This window comes from Loxodonta africana, chromosome 12 (assembly GCF_030014295.1).
Source record: "Loxodonta africana isolate mLoxAfr1 chromosome 12, mLoxAfr1.hap2, whole genome shotgun sequence".
Taxonomy (NCBI): Eukaryota; Metazoa; Chordata; class Mammalia; order Proboscidea; family Elephantidae; genus Loxodonta; species Loxodonta africana.
Window position 1 is genome coordinate 61833072 of NC_087353.1, and position 17578 is coordinate 61850649.

The following is a 17578-nucleotide window of genomic DNA, read 5'->3' on the forward strand; positions in this document are numbered from 1 at the left end:
AACATTTAGGTTAGCAGCTGAGCTCTTAACCACTCTGCCACCAGGGCTGCCTAGGAAACCCTATGGGGCAATTCTACTCTGTACTATGGGTTTGCTATGAGTTGGCATCGACTCGATGGTACTGAGTATAGAGAAACTGTTTATCTGCTGTTTGTTTGTTTATACCCCATCTCATTCTACAACTTGCCATAGCCTCATGAATACATAGGATGCGGCACTAAAATATAAATAAAGACGACCCCAGGGCAGAAACAAAGCAGGAATCTGAATGGAACTTGTACAGCTGTAGAAGACTTTTAGATCTGGTGGGAGAAGGGAGTTAAATATTGATCGCTAGCGAATTACTCCCCCTTTATAGGTGATAAAATTCAAATATAAATGGGATTATGAGCTTTCAAACCACAGAGGCAAATATAGATACCCCACAGTGATTTAAAGAGGGGTCTCTGAACGCAGCATTGTGCCGCTCAAGCTTAGCACTGGGCATGGCATGTTGCAGGCTCTTGTTAGCTATTTGAGGATTGAATGAATGACCTGAGTAAACTATTTGGTGAAGTCAGCAATAACGAGAACCTTAAGAGTTGTACCTTATTTCTGCACGTTATGCTTAACTATTCGAAGAACACTCATGGCTGATTCCATGTGATCCTTCCAACCACTTTGTAAGATGGACAAGAAGGATAAGGCCCCAACCTGATTTTTGTGACTTTCCAACTTGGTCTCAGATGTATAAAGGGAAGCATCCCTCTAAGTAGAGTTATAATATCTTGAAATCAACATGAATGCAATTGCCTTCAAAACCCAGAAGACCCAGCTCTATTCCTTGACAGTGGCGGGACACAGATGTACAGGGAGTGTTCATACAGTGAGTCTGAGGGGTCCCTAGGTGGCACAAGCAGTTAAGTGCTTGACTACTAGCCAAAAGGTTAGCGGTTTGAGCCCACCCAGAGGTGCCCCAGAAGACAGACCTGGCAATCTGCTTCTGAAAGGTCCATTACCCGTTTTCGTCGAGCTGATTCCGACTCCTAGGGACCCTATAGGACAGAGTAGAACTGCCCCATAGGGTTTCATAGCTGATTCTAAAGAGCAGGCAGGGTTAAGACCCTCTGTATTGCAACTGAGAACATGCAAATAGAATGACATTGACCTTGTCCATCCCCTCGGCTGCCATCTTCCAAGCAGGAAGACCAACTTCCTAAGCTGTGGAGATTTTCTTGTAGGCAACCTTGGAGGGTGTGTGTGTTGTGTTGTGTGTGTGTGTGTGTGTGTTAGATTCAATATCCATAGCACTGGGTACAAGAAGAAACTTGCTATGAGTCCTATTAACTCCAAGTTTTGTGTAACAATGGTGATATAACAGAATTCAGAGGTCAAAGAGTAAGAAGCGGCCAGAATTCTTAACTAAAACTGAAAACCAGTATTATTATTTGATGGGGGAACATTTCCCACCTGGTCTCTCCCTGCCTCTTCCAAAAGTTCACTCTGTGAGTTGATATCTAGTTCTTACATTCCCTGCAGCAGTGCTGGCTGGCGACTATTTTAATTTGACTCTTAGAATTCAGCCTTGGGTGATTTTTAGAGGAAAGAAAATTGCAAAGAAATGAGATTAGCCAGAGAAGGAAAGTGGAATAGAGAGATGATATGTCAGGCCACAGGACTAATTTAAATGTGCCACCCGCTGAGTCAGATGGAGATGGTCTGTTGGCCAAAAAAAGAGACCTTAAAACATAATAAAGCCTGGTGATAGATAGAAGGATAAAAAGAAAGACTGAGGCACAGTAAGCAACACCCCATCCCAGGTGGGTATTAAAGCAGAATATGTTTTTATAAATATCTAATTATGCTCACAAGCCTCATATTCAAGGGCGAGCCCAAATGCTGTCTTATTTTGGTTTGGGAGACCTGAAGGTTAGAACGCTATGAAGGAGCTCCATTGCTGATTGATACCCTCTATGTGATCAGTGAGAAGAACCTCAGAGAGTGGAGAAGAACTAGACTGTGACTCAGCCTACTCGGGCGCAGATTTCTCCTCCACCACTTACCAGCTTGCTCATGCTAATAACCTTCCTGTGCCTCAGTTTCCTTATCTATAAAGATGATGGTAATAAAAGGGTTTAATAGGAAAATTAAGTGAACTAATGCATAGGTACAAGTGACACTGGTTAAGTGCTCAGCTGCTAACCGAAAGGTTGGTGGTTCAAACCCACCCAGCAGCTTTGCGAGAGAAAAACCTGGCAATCTGCTTCCATAAAGATTTAAGCCAAGAAAACACCATGGGGCAGGTCTGTTGTCATATGAGATCACTATGAGTCAGGATTGACTCAATGGCACCCAACAACAACAACAATATATAGATACAGAGCTTGCTTGGCACAATGTCTGCTAAGGGTAAGTGCTCAATGGATGTTAGGTAGTAGTAGCTCTTTGGCGTCAAGATTCTAAAAAGTCAAGACAAATTTTGTACTCAGTAATATTTTATTCATTACTTTTCTTAAATTAGTAATCCTCCCTCCACCCACAAAGCCACCTCATAGCAAACAATCTTCCTGGAAAAGGTGGGCTTTGAAATGAAAATGGGAACAAACTTGGCAGCAAGGTTTCCCAAATTTCTCTATAGTTAGAATCACCTGGAGCTAAGAAACCTTCCAGGGGCACCAGCTACTTAGAAGCAGGGCTTCAAATCAGTTCATTTTGATGCGAACCCCTGCTGAGAAGTTTCATTTACACCCCAGAATCAGAATCTGTATTTTAACAAGATCCCCAGGTGATTCTTATGTGTAATAAATTTTGAAAACCACCGCTGTACTAGTGCTTCTCAGAATTGGTCCCTAACCAGCCCTGCCTAGCATCACCTGGGAACTTGTTAGAAATGCAAATTCTCAGGGGTTTGAACCAGAACGAACCGGTTGGAAGCCCTACTCTGGCCATTTTGGAGGAAACAGTTTCAGAAAGGGTCACGGATAATCTACTTATGGACTCTCTGAGATGGATCATTTTGCTTTAAAGTTCAAGTAAGGAGAGAGCATTGTAGCTCGAAATGACGTAACACAGCAGCACATAGTCACCAGGACAAAACCTGCCCCTTATAAATAACTCCACCTGGATTCCTCTGTTGGTCCTACATGGGGATCACACCTCTCCTGCCTCTTATTTGGCAGACATTTTCGGGTAATTGTACTCATAACCAAGGGATGAAAGGGTAGTTCAGGAGGAGGCGTGATCACACAGGTTGAGTCCATGGAGTTAATAAATGACAGAAAGGCACTTTTCTCAAACTTTAGAGTGACCTTCCTGGGACATAGTGGGATTGCTTGCCGGGGTGGGGTGAGAGGGCAGTACAGAATGGACACATTCAAATGGATATCGTTAAGAAAAATTCTGTAAGCCTCTTTTTGGTATTGCTGCAGTGTCTATAGTATATTTTTAAATATCACTATTGGTGACAGATCCCTTATGCTTAGAGGTAGATTTCATAATCAGAAGTCATTCTGAGTTCACTTTTTTGAAAAGGGTGAGTCACCAAAGGAAGCAACTCCCTTTCTTTAGAAAATTGCTCAAAAAATCAAAAGAACACTCGGAGAAAAAAAATCCAAAACATGTATGTTAGCAAAAAAAAAAAAAAAGGACAGGAAGGAAGGAGGGAGGGAGAAAAGGAAGAAAGGTAAGCAAAAAAGAGAAGAAGGAAGAAAAGTAGGGAAAAAAGAAGAAAACAAGTGGAGAAATGGTAGTTTTTTGTTGTTGTCTTTAGAGTAAGTATTTAAAAAAAAAAAAAAAAACCAAAAACCAAACCCATTGCTGCTGAGTTGATTCCAACTCATAGGTATCCTGTAGGACAGGGCAGAACTGCCCCCATAAGGTTTCCAAAGAGTGGCTGTTGGACTCAAACTGCCAACCTTTTGGTTAGCAGCTGAGCTTTTAATCACTGCGCCACCAGGGCTCCGGAGTAAGTATAGAATGCCGAAAAGAATACTGTGAAGAAAACTATCATATATCTAAAATTCCAGAACACTTTTTAAAAGTCTAATTTCTTTATAATCAGACTTACAGGTTGCATTTAAAAATCTTTCTCCAGTCATTCAGCTACCATTGTACATCTGCATTGGTTGCCAACCAAAGACTTTCCTCATTTCCGGCAGGCTGGAGAGATCCTTAAGGAAGATGCATTCTTAAGAGAGAGTGGAAGTCTTATCAGAAAGTGGGATGCAAGACCACAGTCTCTTCTAGGATTAAAGAGTATGAATTGAATAGAGCCACCTAATGGATGAGGCCCTTCTCATAGAAATATGAATGCCTATTGTAAAGATGGAAACCCTGGTGGCGTAGTGGTTAAGAGCTACGGCTGCTAACCAATAGGTCAGCAGTTCAAATCCATCAGGTGCTGCTTGGAAACCCTATGGGGCAGTTCTACTCTGTCCTATATGGGCACTATGAGCCGGGATTGACTTGACGGCAACAGGTTTGGTTTTTTGTTTATTGTAAAGAGCTTACCCCTTTGGATAAACCAGGTCACCATTCTTGATAACCTTCTTGTAAGCACACTGTGCTTAGATGTCCTTTAAAGAATTTATTTGGTAGATCCTGATACTATCATGTCTGTAATTAAAAGTGTCTCTGTCTTGCTGTCCCTTGAGTGAGTCAAAGATGAGAAAGTTAAAAAAAAAGTATTCAACCAAAATATCTCCATGGTTTTCAGGGATATTATTTTACTTCCCTTCAAACCATGGGGATTTGAAGCCATGTGACTTTTGTCATGTGGAAGAGAAACATAAAAAATACTATTCTCAGAGCATGTATGATTTTGTTTAAATTTCTTTGGTGTAGAAATGAGTTAAGTTTTCAACCGAACATTACATCCTAGGGAACTTTCAAATGGTAGTCCCGTTTATATTCCAGAGTATACCTCTTGAAACAGTAAAACTTTCTTAAGATGTTTTCAGAAATGCTCAATCATTAAGGTACTTTTGGAAGCACTGAAACATTTGAACAAGACCAATCAAACTAAGACCAAAAAAATGCATTTCTCTTGGTTCCTGATGACCAAAATCATAAGAAAATCTCGTAAATGAGAAGCAAAGCCTTTCTCGTGTTGCTTCTGAAGCTTTTATGAGCCCAGCCAATCTCACTGGGCCATTTTTACAATCAGCCCTGGCTTACTTATTTCCAGACAAATAAACAGCACCCTGAATTAGAACACATTACATCGTGAAAATATCACAGTTGGAAACATCTTAAGAGAGTTTTTATCATCTTTCTGAACTTACCAAATCTAAGTAGGATAGCATTTTCCATTTCTTTTTCAGTACCATATCATTAAAAAGAATTTGTCAAGACAGCATTTATTTTAGTTGATAAGTTTTCTTACCTTCTTTATGTAACAAGCCTAGCTTGGTGATGAAATTATTATCCATAACACAACACCATATAACATTCTCTTCCAAAATGACAGCACTTCTTTTCTTTCCTTTTTTATTTTTTACATATTATGCTATAATATTAAAGGCAAGATTCTTAAGAGACCCCTAGCTAGTGGCAGTATACTCTTTTTCCTAACAGATAGTCTAATTTTATTTGTAACTTCATCTCCTTTTTGCACAGGAGTCCACGTCAGCACAGTTTGAAATGTCCTAGTCTTAGCAACATATCCTGGCATGAGTTTTTGGTAACACAAAGTATTAATATCCTGGTGCAACAGCTTGTCCATGGTCCATATTCTGACATCGCCATGATTTTGTTTGAGAGACCCCCGCATGCCTGTTTCATGATCTCTCTAAGCGCTCTAAACCCGAGGCACATCCACACGTTTCCTCGTTTCCTCGCACCATCCATTCAAATGCAGCAGCCTGCCCTCCCCTCATCTGTACACATTGAACCGATTGGCAGAGAGCACATTTCCCCCTGAGCGAGCAGTATTGTGAATTTTATCTTCTCTTCCAGAAATCAGTTCGTCTTCGTTGCAGCAGATGAAATTTCTTGTAACACCTCTGCAGGTAACAAACATTGCTACTTCTTGATGCATCCATCCAATCTCAGTATCCTTTTTTTTTTTTCCCCCACATGCTGCAGTTGGTCACTCGAGAAAGCTTAGTTTGAAAAATAATAATAATAATAATAATAAATACAAAGTCCATATATCTTTGGAGTAGAGCTGAAGCCTTTAGGCTCTGCTGTATAAAAAGACATTAGGTGTTTTGCTGACTTGGATATTTTATTTCCAGTTTTAATAATACATGATCAAGAAAAGTAAGACTATGTGAATGGAGGGAGCCATGATAAAATTGTGTGGTATAATCAGCGCTCTTTTGCTAAAATACTGAACAGGGGAGCTTAGGGACACAGATGTGTCACTTCCAATTTTTTTTTTTTTTTTTTTTACATTCTATGTCTGGGCCCATGCAGATTTATATGTGAATTATTGGGAGTCTCTCTGGAATGGCTGTTATGTATCACAGGCCCTGAAAGACTGACTCTATAAAGCTGGTGGCATTAGGGTATATAATGATCTCAGTCTTATACAAAGGGGATCTTGACTCTTAGCTAAAGATCCTCTATTTCTTTTCTTTTTTTTTTTTTTTTTGAAACATATCAAGTAGCAGGACTTAGAGAGACGACCTTTGGTTTTGGAAACAGGGCATTGGCAAACAGTAATCGCACAGTTGCATGATGTATCCATCAAAATAATGCCTGTCCATTTGCATTGATGTGGTTCAGAACGGTTAAATTTGGACTTTCATTAGCATGCAATTACTCACTTAAATGCCAAGATAGGTGAGTGCCTTAACTAACACCAAATTTCTTTTCTTTTCTTTTTAAGTTTTAAAGCTTAAACTATGACAAACAGAATCACTAGGAAATCTTACCAAATGTGTTGCTTTTAGCCAACAGGGGTGGACTTTACCGCCCATTCATACATAGTAGAGTTGGCCAAAAACTTCAAAAACATCCATTAAACTGAACCTTACAAATAAATACTTACCTGTTACTAGTTACATTTTATCAATGAAGCAGTACAGAAAGGCTAATTTGCTAATACTTCACTCCGTAGTTAGTATTTGAAAAGCATGAAGGAAAAGAAGGACAAAGAGCTAGGAACTTATTCCCAGCTCTCTCTGTCCTGAAAGGCAGAGCCACAGAAAACCCTGTGCCAGTTTTATTCATGAAGTCGGTCTCGGTATGTTTAATGGTTTTCAAAGTCTTAACCCATGAGCCCAAGAGGTATGCATGCCTGTATTTGAAAGCAACAGGTTCATTCCATTTCTGTAAAACCCCTCTGATAATGCCTCTGCCATTCTCTCAAACATCTCTGCTTCTCCCTGGGAGAGGTGGTGAAATCCTTAACACTTGACTAATGCCTAACAGTAGAAGATCAATAGTTGCATCGCTGGGGGTGACAGTGAAATGTTCCTGAGATGCAAGGGGTGTTTAACATTTTCAGAGCCTTAAGAGACTAGAGCATGCAACTAAAAGGGAAATTTCTTGGGATGGGAGAAGGGGTGGGGAGGACTGTTGTTTTAAAATGTTAACAGATACCGTTTGTAGATACATGGTATTCCAGAGCCTTTGCCTTCCCTGTTAAATTGTATGCATGTTCCACCATGTGTTAGGTTGTACTTTGACATCATAGACTAAGCACTGAAAAGTGACAATACGTAAGAGGTAGCGACTGGCTTCATCATGGACTTAACAAACCCTCCCTTCAAAGCAGTGGTTCACACATAATATTCCTAAAGGCAGCCCGAGATCATTACAGTTTGCATGAGTATGTTGAGCGCTTTCACCTACCTTATCTAATTCGTAATGGCTGCTCAATAAATTCTTAATGAATTGCTATTGATCAGATTTCAGATTGAGAGAGCTACCCCATCCCTTTGATGGCCATATTAATGATATGCTGCATGCTTCATAAGGTTCAAGTTGAACTCCAGATTTTTGAATCAAGCATGAAAATGGAGACACCCATATTAATCAAATGTCAGATTACCACCCAGCCAGTCCCCCATACTCATTGAGTGAAAATTAAAAAATCAAGACTTATCTGTCAACAAAGGCTGGGACTTGTATCAGTGAAAGTCTTCCAGGACATGGTCTCCTACATGCTGGGAAAACTCCGTGTACCCACATTCTAAACATAGTAACTGTCCTAATCTCCCCTTTCTGGACCCAGGCCAACACTCCTTAAGGGCAAGTCTCTTGAATCCTGGTGTCTATTGAATTTCAGGTTTGACTAAAGTCAACTTCATCTCTTTTTAATCATGAAAGAAATCAACAGGATGCTAAAAACCTCAGCTTGAGGGGCCTGGTGGATTTTATACCTGAAATTCTTATCAAGACGTGTTATTTTTACACAGCTGCCAATAGAGGCAGAGCTGGCTTAGGACAGAGATGGTGAGATGAAGATCATCAAGCAGTAACAACAGTAGCACCTAAAGGTTTTTCTTCCATTTTCTGAAGGAAAGTGATGATTTTTACTTAGGTCTGTTGTAGGATGCCACAAAGTCTATTTGGCTTTCGCTACCCACATAGAATAAGTGTTTTTCGTTAACGTTTATAGTTTTGAGACTGTACTTACAAGGAAATTTGTTTTCTCACTTGGCTCCAACAATGGTATTAGTTTTGGTTTGGTTTGGTTGCTTATGAAGAACTTGAGTTTATTTGGGTATCACTGGAGACTGACATTTTAATAACAGGGCAGAACACACCCAGCGCTATTGGAACCCAGCTCATCTCATCCTCCCTACTGCCTTATGTGGTTGGTATCCCTATGATCACTTCCATTCATAGATGAAGAAACTGACTCAGAGAGGAAAAGGACATTCTAAGATTACTTAGCAAGGAAGTGGCAAAGGCAGGATTTGGCTCTAGGAGTTCTAGCCCCAAGAAATCCTTAGCTACTCTTCGATCTTGCTTCTCTGCAGTGATATTAAAGATCCTGTGAGAGATACAAACGGAGAGCTACCTTTGTGGTCCTGCAGATGGATGAAACTATAGCTGGGGTGCCATGGTAATTTCAAAGCCTGATGGGAAATTCACAGGGATTTTGGTACAGTAGTAGTCACGACACAAAGAAGTTGAAACAAACTTTCTATGAAGAGGGTGTCCTTGAGCTCAGTATCAAAGAAGAGGGAGTATGACTCTTTTATTGGGGGAGCCATGCCAGGGTGGAAGAACTTCCTGATCAAAAGCAAGCCTTATTGTGTCTTTTCAACTCCTAGGTGGCACAGCAGTTAAGAGCTACAGCTGCTAAACAAAAAAGGTTGGCAGTTAAAATCCACCAGCCACTCTTTGGAAATCCTGTGGGGCAGTTCTACTTTGTCCTATAGGGTTGCTATGAGTGGGAATTGACTCAATGGCATCGAGTTTTATGGTTTGGTATTCCAGATTGGAGGAATGTCATGGCCAAAAGCAAGCCTTACTGTGTCTTCTCAACTCACTGGTAGTGGGTGCTATTCTGATGAATCCAGAACCAAGGTTCTTGCTCCAAATGTGCTATGTTGGGATTCAGTAGAGGAGGAGGTTTTGAACTGCATGGAGAGGGCACAGAGAGGATGATGCAGTCTGATTTGCCGTGGGCAATATGGCAGATTATTGTAGATTCTACAGGTGGGAGGTTTATCTGTGTACTTGTGTACAGAGTTCAGATGACAGGAATGTATGTGGATAAGTGAATTATATGTCTTCCCATTTAGAAGCCAAAGAACCTAGAAGATGCCCTCCCTTCTGCTTTGGGGACAGAGGAGGATCTTGAGTGTATTTAGTGATTTATGAAGACAATCACTCAAGGAAGTGAACATCAGTAGAATTTAGAAACGTCAGAGCCAAGTAGAGATAACTCCATATTGTTCATCTTGGAGAATTTCTTTAATTTCTTCTTGGAGGTTTTGCTGTATTTTGAGCTGTTGTCTTGATGTTTCAAGTTAAAGGACTGGTCCAGTTCCCCTAATTTAAGTATCTTGAGAAGCTTTTAGAATACAAGCACTTGGTCACCCCTTCGGTGTGTGAATGTATCAGTCATCGCCCACCTAAAACCAGGAGAAAGCTGCATTCGTTGTGTTTTCTTAGTGAATGTAGCTCTTCATTCCCGATTAGGGATGTCCACCTTAATACGTTCTGGAAGATTTTTTCCTTCTGCAGCAAATCAAGGTGTGTAGTTCCAGGTTCTAGGAAACCTCTCATTTCTTCCTAATTGGCCCTAGTAGTCTCTCTGGGTCTCTCAAGACTCACTTAGGTCTCTCTGGTGCCTACTGTACTATCCCAAAACTTAAAGCCTGAAAATTGTGGGGTTCTGTGATTTAGAAATGGAGGGTTTGTCTTTTGGGTTGCCTGGTAGGTGCTTCTTTGCATGTGGGTGAGAATCTATTCATCTCAGATATATTTCAAGATGCCCCTAGACAGGAATTGGAAATACCTCCTATGGGCTCCCCTGTTCTGAGCTGTATCCCTTCATCCTTTGATGGGAGGAGGGCTTTTGTCTTCATCCTGAGTTCACAGGAACCCCACAAGCCAAGAGGATGGTCAGATTCCACCTCCACAAAATTGCCAAGGGATTTCTCAGAATCCTTCTGTCTCTTTCAGTATATCACAGAACCTTATTCTGTTTTGCTGCATTTTTAATTTAGCAACCTTTTGGTTGGCAGCCGAGCTCTTAACCACTGCGCCACGGGGGCGCCTATTTAGTGATAAGTTTATGGACTGGGTTGAGTTGGAAAGCATAAATGTCCCTAACACTTTAGTTTTGGAAGGAGATTGATTTGCAGTTGGATCCGGGAAGGGACTAATGCAATGGCTAGAGCAGAGCTGAGGGACTCAGAAGCCTTTGTTCCACCTTCCTGCCCCCAACCAGGACTCTTTTCTCCACTTCCTGGCTGGTATTGACTGTGGCTCCTTCCCAGCCACTGCGAATTGATTGCCGAGAGCAGAACATTTCACCCAAGCACAAAGAACACCTGGTCTGGAACATGAGCTCTGGACAGAGGAAATCAACTCTCAATGAATTATACTAGCCACAATGGAAACCAAAGGGTTTTCTTCAAAGGGCCACTTGGTTTTAATTTGAGAAAGTCTCCATGACTCAAAAAATGAGGGTGCTGAAACCAGATGACAATCTGGGTGGAATAAGGACCACTTCTTTCTGGGTCCAAGGGAGCCTCTGATGTCTCCCTTCCTATGTGGGCACCACAGACAGCCCAGACCAGGGTACACACCAGGACTCTTCAGTGGGCTGTGTTGAGACCCAGGTCTCAGGGGGTCCTCTGCAGAAAAGGGAAAGGATTCTGCTCAAAATAGCAGGTGGTTAGAATCCTGGGGCCATGGTGCGGTACCCTGCTTGTATGCTGCGTGGCAGGTGTGTGACTTGTGTGGGTTCATTTTCCCAAATACTTCACAGAGTCTGAACTGAGAAGCAGGAGGGCACTGCAGCCCCAGTGGCAATGCAGAGACTTGGGGGCCCCCATTCTGATCACGAGTTAGGCATCCCATTTTAAATGTATGTTCCGCAGCACTTCTCGATGTGGTGGGAACACAGTCTGCGCACCTCTACGCTACAGTTGTTCTGTCTAGAATATCTCCACCGCTTTGTGAACCTCAGCAGAGCAGACAGCATACTTTACTCATCTTTCTGTCCCACACGGATTCTCCACAGGTGTTTCTGGGGCAGGAGGCATGAGGAGGAGATGCTAAAGGAAGAATAAAAGGTCCCAGGTGCTCTTAAAATATACCCCAAACCAAACCAAACCCATTGCCATCGAGTCAGTTCTGACTCATAGTGACACTATAGGACAGAGTAGACCTGCCCCAGAGGGTTTCCAAGGCTGTAAATCTTTTACTGGAGCAGATTGCCATTTCTTTCTCCCTTGGAGCACCTGGTAGGTTCGAACCACTGACTTTTGGTTAGCAGCCAAGAAATAATAATAAAAAAAAAAACCTGTTGGCGTCAAGTGAATTCCAACTCATAGTGACCTTATAGGACAGAGTAGAACTGTCCCACAGGGTTTCCAAGGAGCACCTGGTGGATTTGAATTGCCAACCTTTTGGTTAGCAGCCATAGCTCTTAACCACTGTGCCACCAGGGTTTCTGAGAAATATGTAGAGTGACATTAATTACATTGTTCTTACTACGTCACCATAAGAAAACCACATGACTGTTAGAACTCTGGCTAGGGGTCCTGTGGCATCCCACTGCATTTCATTAACACCCCGGTTATTTCAGCTGGATTTAGATGTTAATATTAAGTGATGTTTACATTTCTCAGTGGAGTTAACAAAACACTTTAACAAACACAAGTTCACACTTCCCAGCATACTTTTTTCAATTTACTCGAACATAACTTTAAGTTCAAATATAGCAATTTAAAATAGATCTTGTTATTGTTATTGCCATGGAGTCAGCTGACTCATGGCAACTTTATGTATAACAGAATGAAATGTTGCCAGGTCCTGCACCATCTTCATGATTGTTGCTGTGTTTTAGTCCATTTTTGCAGCTGTTGCCTCAATCCATCTCAAGGAGGGTGTCCTCATTTTCACTTTACCAAACATGATTTCCCTTCTATAACTCAAAAAATTAGATATATATCCACTCTAAAAATAGTTATTGCTAGAGCTACATGTGATCGGATCAGTGTAGAATATTTCAGTTGCTTCTACAGACCAAAAGTCTGGGCAAGAGTGAAATATCAATTTGTGAAATTTCGTAGAAGAATCATTGTATCATATATATATTTAAAAAAAACCAAACCTGTTGCCATAGACTCTATTCTGACTCATAGAGACCTTATAGGACAGAATAGAACTGTCCCATATTGTATTCAAGGAGTGGCTGGTGGATTTGAGCTGCTGGCCTCTTGGTTAGCAGCCAAGCTCTTAACCACTGTGCCACCAGAGCTCCATATCATGTATATAGAGTGCTTTATAATGCATCTGGTTTCTTGTCACACATTTTATCTGTGAATTAGGCAGGGCTCAGAGAGAATAATTCCATTTGACCAGTGAGGACAATGAGGCTCAGAAAGAGTGACATGCCTGAGCCACTCCATAAGGATGCTGCAATGGCAGAACTTGAACTTGGGTCTTCTCACCCCAACCTCTTTGCTCTCCCAATGGCCTTGGGCTGCATCTTGGTTTTAACTTGTTGCTAAGGTCAAAGACTGTGATTACTCATGATGATTACAAGCTGTGGTGAACCTAGCCAGCAAAGCAGTTATCTTCTCTTTGTTCAGTTTGGTTTTCCCAAAAGGGTTTTGATGAGCTTTATGGAAACTTGGCCAGTGTTTTGTGAACTCTCAGGGGTGATATGGATTACACACTCTATTTCTAGAGTCCCCAGAAACGTTTCTTTTGAGCATCTCCAAGGATGTGGAATGTCTTTGGGAGCAGCCAACCTAGAATTTTCAGAAAGGAAACCCAACAGAATCTTTGCTACTGACAGATCTGTAATTGTGGATGTGAGTGTCTTCCCAGGCCACCTTCCTTGCCTCTCTATGCCTCCCTTTTTCTGCCTTCACTTGCTGGAGTGGCATTGGCTTGGCCCCTTATTCACCTGCACCTTGACAGGTGCCATGCTAGACACTAGGGATAAAGAGGTGACTATAGACATGGTCCTAGCTCCCATGGGGCTGGCATTTCAGGAGGCGAAAGGAAAAGAGGTAAATAAACAAAATCAGATTTGCTAAGCTACGTAAAGGGGTGGTAGTGAGGTTGGACAGTGTCCTTAAGAAAAAATGGTCAGGGAAGGAGGCTTTTCTCTGGGGAGGTGATATTTGATCTGAGACGTGAAGGATGAAAAGCAGCAGTTTGGTGGAGGGATCAGCAGGTGCCAAGGGCCTCAGGTGAGAGTGAATTTGCATGTGTCCGGAGAGTGCTAATGAGGCCATTGTGCCTGGGCACAGAAAGCAAGAGGTCATTGTTGTTGTTAGCTTCCACTGAGTCGACTCCAACTCAGGGCGACCTTACATACAACAGAATGAAACATTGCTTAGTCCTCCGTCCTTTTCACAGTCTCCCACATCTTCAAGTCCATTGTTGTGGCTTTTGTGCCAATCCATCACACCGAGGGTCTCCGCTGCGTTCACTAGCCTTCTACTTCACCAAACATGATGTCCTTCTCTAGCGATTGATTCTTCCTGATGACGTATCCGAAGCAAGTGAGTCAGACAGTGTTGTGATCCACCAGGTTTTCATTACCTGATTTTCAGAAGCAGATCTCCAGGCCTTTCTTTTTGCTTCTTTTTTTTTTTAAGTTTATTTATTTTAATTGTGCTTTAAGTGAAAGTCTACAATTCAAGGCAGTTTCTCGTACAAAAACTTATACATACATTGTTATGTGACCCCAGCTGCTTTCCCTACAATGTGACAGCACACTCCTCTCCACTGTATTTCAACCAGCTCCTGTCCCCCTCTACCTTCTCATCTCACCTCCAGACAGGAGCCACTCACATAGTCTCATGCTTAAGCTAAGAAGCACACTGCTCACCAATATCATTTTATGACTTGTAGTCCAGTCTAATCTTTGTCTCAAGAGTTGGCTTCAAGAATGGTTTTAATTTTGGGCTAACAAAGAGTACAGGGGCCATGACCTCTGGGGTCCCTCCAGTCTCAGTCAGACCATTAAGCCTAGTCTTTTTACTAGAATTTGAGGTCTGCATCCCACTTTTATCCTGCTCCCTCAGGGATTCTCTGTCGTGTTCCCTGTCAGGGCAGTCATTCGTGGTAGCTGGGCACCATCTAGTTCTTCCAGTCTCAGGCTGTTGGAGTCTCTGGTTTATGTGGCCCTTTCTTTCTCTCGGGCTCATATTTTCCTTGTGTCTTTGGTGCTCATTCTCCTTTGCACCAGGTGGGTTGAGACCAATTGATGCATCTTAGATGGCTGCTTGCTAGCTTTTAAGACCTCAGATGCACCAGGCCTTTCTTCCTAGCCTGTTTTAGTCTGGAAGCGCCACCAAAACCTCTCTACCGTGGGTGACCCTGCTGGTATTTGAAATACTCGTGGCATAGCTTCCAGCATCACAGCAACATGCAAACCACTGCAGTACAACAGACTGACAGATGAATGGTGGAAAAAAAGTGGTAAAGGGGTATAAGATAAGGATTGAAAGAGGGGCCTGGGTCAACTCATACAAGTGTGGATTTAATTCTAGGATCCATAGAAAACCATTGAAGGGTTTTAAGCAAGGGAGCGACATGATCAGATTTAGATAGATAAGATACATGTAGATATAACTGGCTGTTGACGAGGCAAGAGTTGAACCAAGGAGACTAGATTTAAGACTGTTGTTTAATTGGTTCTGATAAAATACTAGTTGCTTATTTCTAGGATGGGAATAGCGTGAATGGAGTCAAGTGACACATTTAAGATTTCATCTGGAATTGGTGATGGATGGGCTACACAGATGTAGAAAGCATCATGACGTGACTGCACTATTGTGCACTTTGGCCAGGGATGGGGTTTAGAGAATGAACAAATGCACAGGTCATGTCCTAACATGGCATGCAGGTCCTAACATGGCATGCAGGTCCTAGTATGGCAGGCAGGTCCTTACATGGTGGCCAAGTCCTAACATGGTGGTCAGGTCCTAAAGGCAGGCAGATCCTAACATGGCAGGCAGGTCCTACTATGGCAGGTGGGTCCTAACATGGTGGTCAGGTCCTAACATGGTGGTCAGGTCCTAGTCCTAACATGGCAATCAAGTCCTAACATGGTGGTCAAGTTCCAACTTGGTGAGCAGGTCCTAACATGGTGGTCAGGTCCTAACATGGTGGTCAGATTCTAACATGGTGGTCAAGTCCTAACATGGTGGTCAGGTCCTAACGTGGTGGTCAGGTCCTAACGTGGTGGTCAGGTCCTAACGTGGTGGTCAGGTCCTAACGTGGTGGTCAGGTTCTAACATGGTGGTCAGGTCCTAACATGGTGGTCAGGTCCTAACATGGCAGGCAGGCCCTAACATGGCAGGCAGTTCCTAACATGGCAGTCAGAAGACATTGCCCCATCACTCCTGTTGATGTCCTTGGAAATTGCCTCTCTGCCTTTGGACTGTGCTTAGCCAGCGCTAAGGACACCAGGTTGCTGACGTGCCTGGCATATCTGCTGCAGAAGTAATGCTCAAGTCCACATTCTCCCTAATAACCTTGTGTCTAAATTGTAGTGTCACACAAGGGTATGTTTAGAAATTAGCATTTGAAAAGAAACCTCCTTGCTTTCCGTTTAAGCTGACATGGTTCCTTTTCCTCTGTGGAAATAAAATTTATTAATCATAATAAAACCATCAGATTCTGAAAGCAGAGGTCACCCTGAAGAGAGAAGGAGGCTGCTCATTTGCAAGGATTAGTTCAGTGCTGTGTTAGTTTTCTTCAGCCTCAGAAGTGAATGCTGCCAAATCGTTACTTTGGGTTTTCCACAAAAGTTGAAGTTATGTCCAGTGTTATCTACAAAGAAGGATTTATCATTAAAGTATGTGGGATTGACACAGCGGCTGCAACAATGGGCTCCAACATAGCAATGATCGTGAGGATGGCACAGGACCAGGCAGTGTTCCTTTCTGTTGGAACTCATAGCATGGTCGCTATGAGTTGGAACTGACTTAACAGCACCTAATAACATGTTTTCATTAAGCACATTCAAACTGTTATCTCCCAAAAAGAAGAAAATTTTGCCATGAGAAAGCCATTTCTCAAATTAAATAATACAAATGAATTGCTCAGAATTAGCATCTTCATGCTGGTTCTGATATCGCTCAGTACATTTCCAGGATTTTCCGTTTCCCTTTGCAAAATTGATGTCTTGTTCGTACAACCAGCTTTGCCCTGGTAAAGGAGCATTAAAAATACCCCTGTTAACAGGTTTTTCTCAAGACCCATGACAGACTTTATTTTCTGATGAAATGAAAATCAGTGCCCAAATTGTATATCATTTCTTCTTACCCCTTTTAGTATCTAACTTCTAGTTGTTTTGTTGTAGCTAGTTGCTGTCGCGTCGATTCTGGTTCATGGTGATCCCATGGGTGCAGAGTAGAACTGCTCTATAGGGTTTTCAAGGCTGTGACCTTTTGGAATTACACCGCCAGGCCTGTCTTCCAAGGCACCTCCTGGTGGGTTTAAACCACCAACCTTTCTGCCAGTAGTCGAGCACTGAACGTTTGCACCACCCAGGAACTCCCCTATTTCTAGTTAAGTGGGAAGAAGCTCAGGTTTCATGAGTGACCTCGATGAGTATATGATTTCTTCCAAAAATGCATTATTCTTGTTTTAGCACACCCTCTTCCTTGGCGTTCCATCTATTTCTTCCTCCTAGAGAGAGTGAAAGTGTTAGATTAAAGGTCATTTTTGATGAGTGGAAGGGCAGCGTACATCCCAAGGAAGGAAAAGTGAGAGGGGGTTGACTACTTGTTCGCTTTACTGGAGATTGACCTCAAAAAGGAAACTTCAAATTACATCGTTGCTTTCGAGGATGAGGAGAACATTATATATTGAAGTCGAAAGCCTCATCTAGATTATTTTTGCACATTACTCTTTGAAGCCTCATATGCATGTGAAAACTGGACAATGAAGAAGGAGAACTGAAGAAGAATCCATGCCGTTGAATGTGGTATTG

General features: G+C 42.2%; 1 protein-coding gene across 11 annotated transcripts in view; it reads left to right on the forward strand.

Moving 5' to 3' along the window:
• The window catches only part of RBFOX1 (RNA binding fox-1 homolog 1), a 440264-nt gene that overhangs the window by 417163 nt on the left and 5523 nt on the right, over positions 1–17578 (forward strand). For 2 of the 11 annotated variants that reach the window (XM_064295557.1, XM_064295562.1), the window contains exon 12: positions 5935–5987. The exons of the other annotated variants lie outside the window; for them this stretch is intronic. In XM_064295557.1, coding sequence (XP_064151627.1) covers positions 5935–5987 — 53 coding nt within the window. The remainder of the gene's footprint in view (positions 1–5934; positions 5988–17578) is intronic. 11 annotated transcript variants of the gene reach the window in all.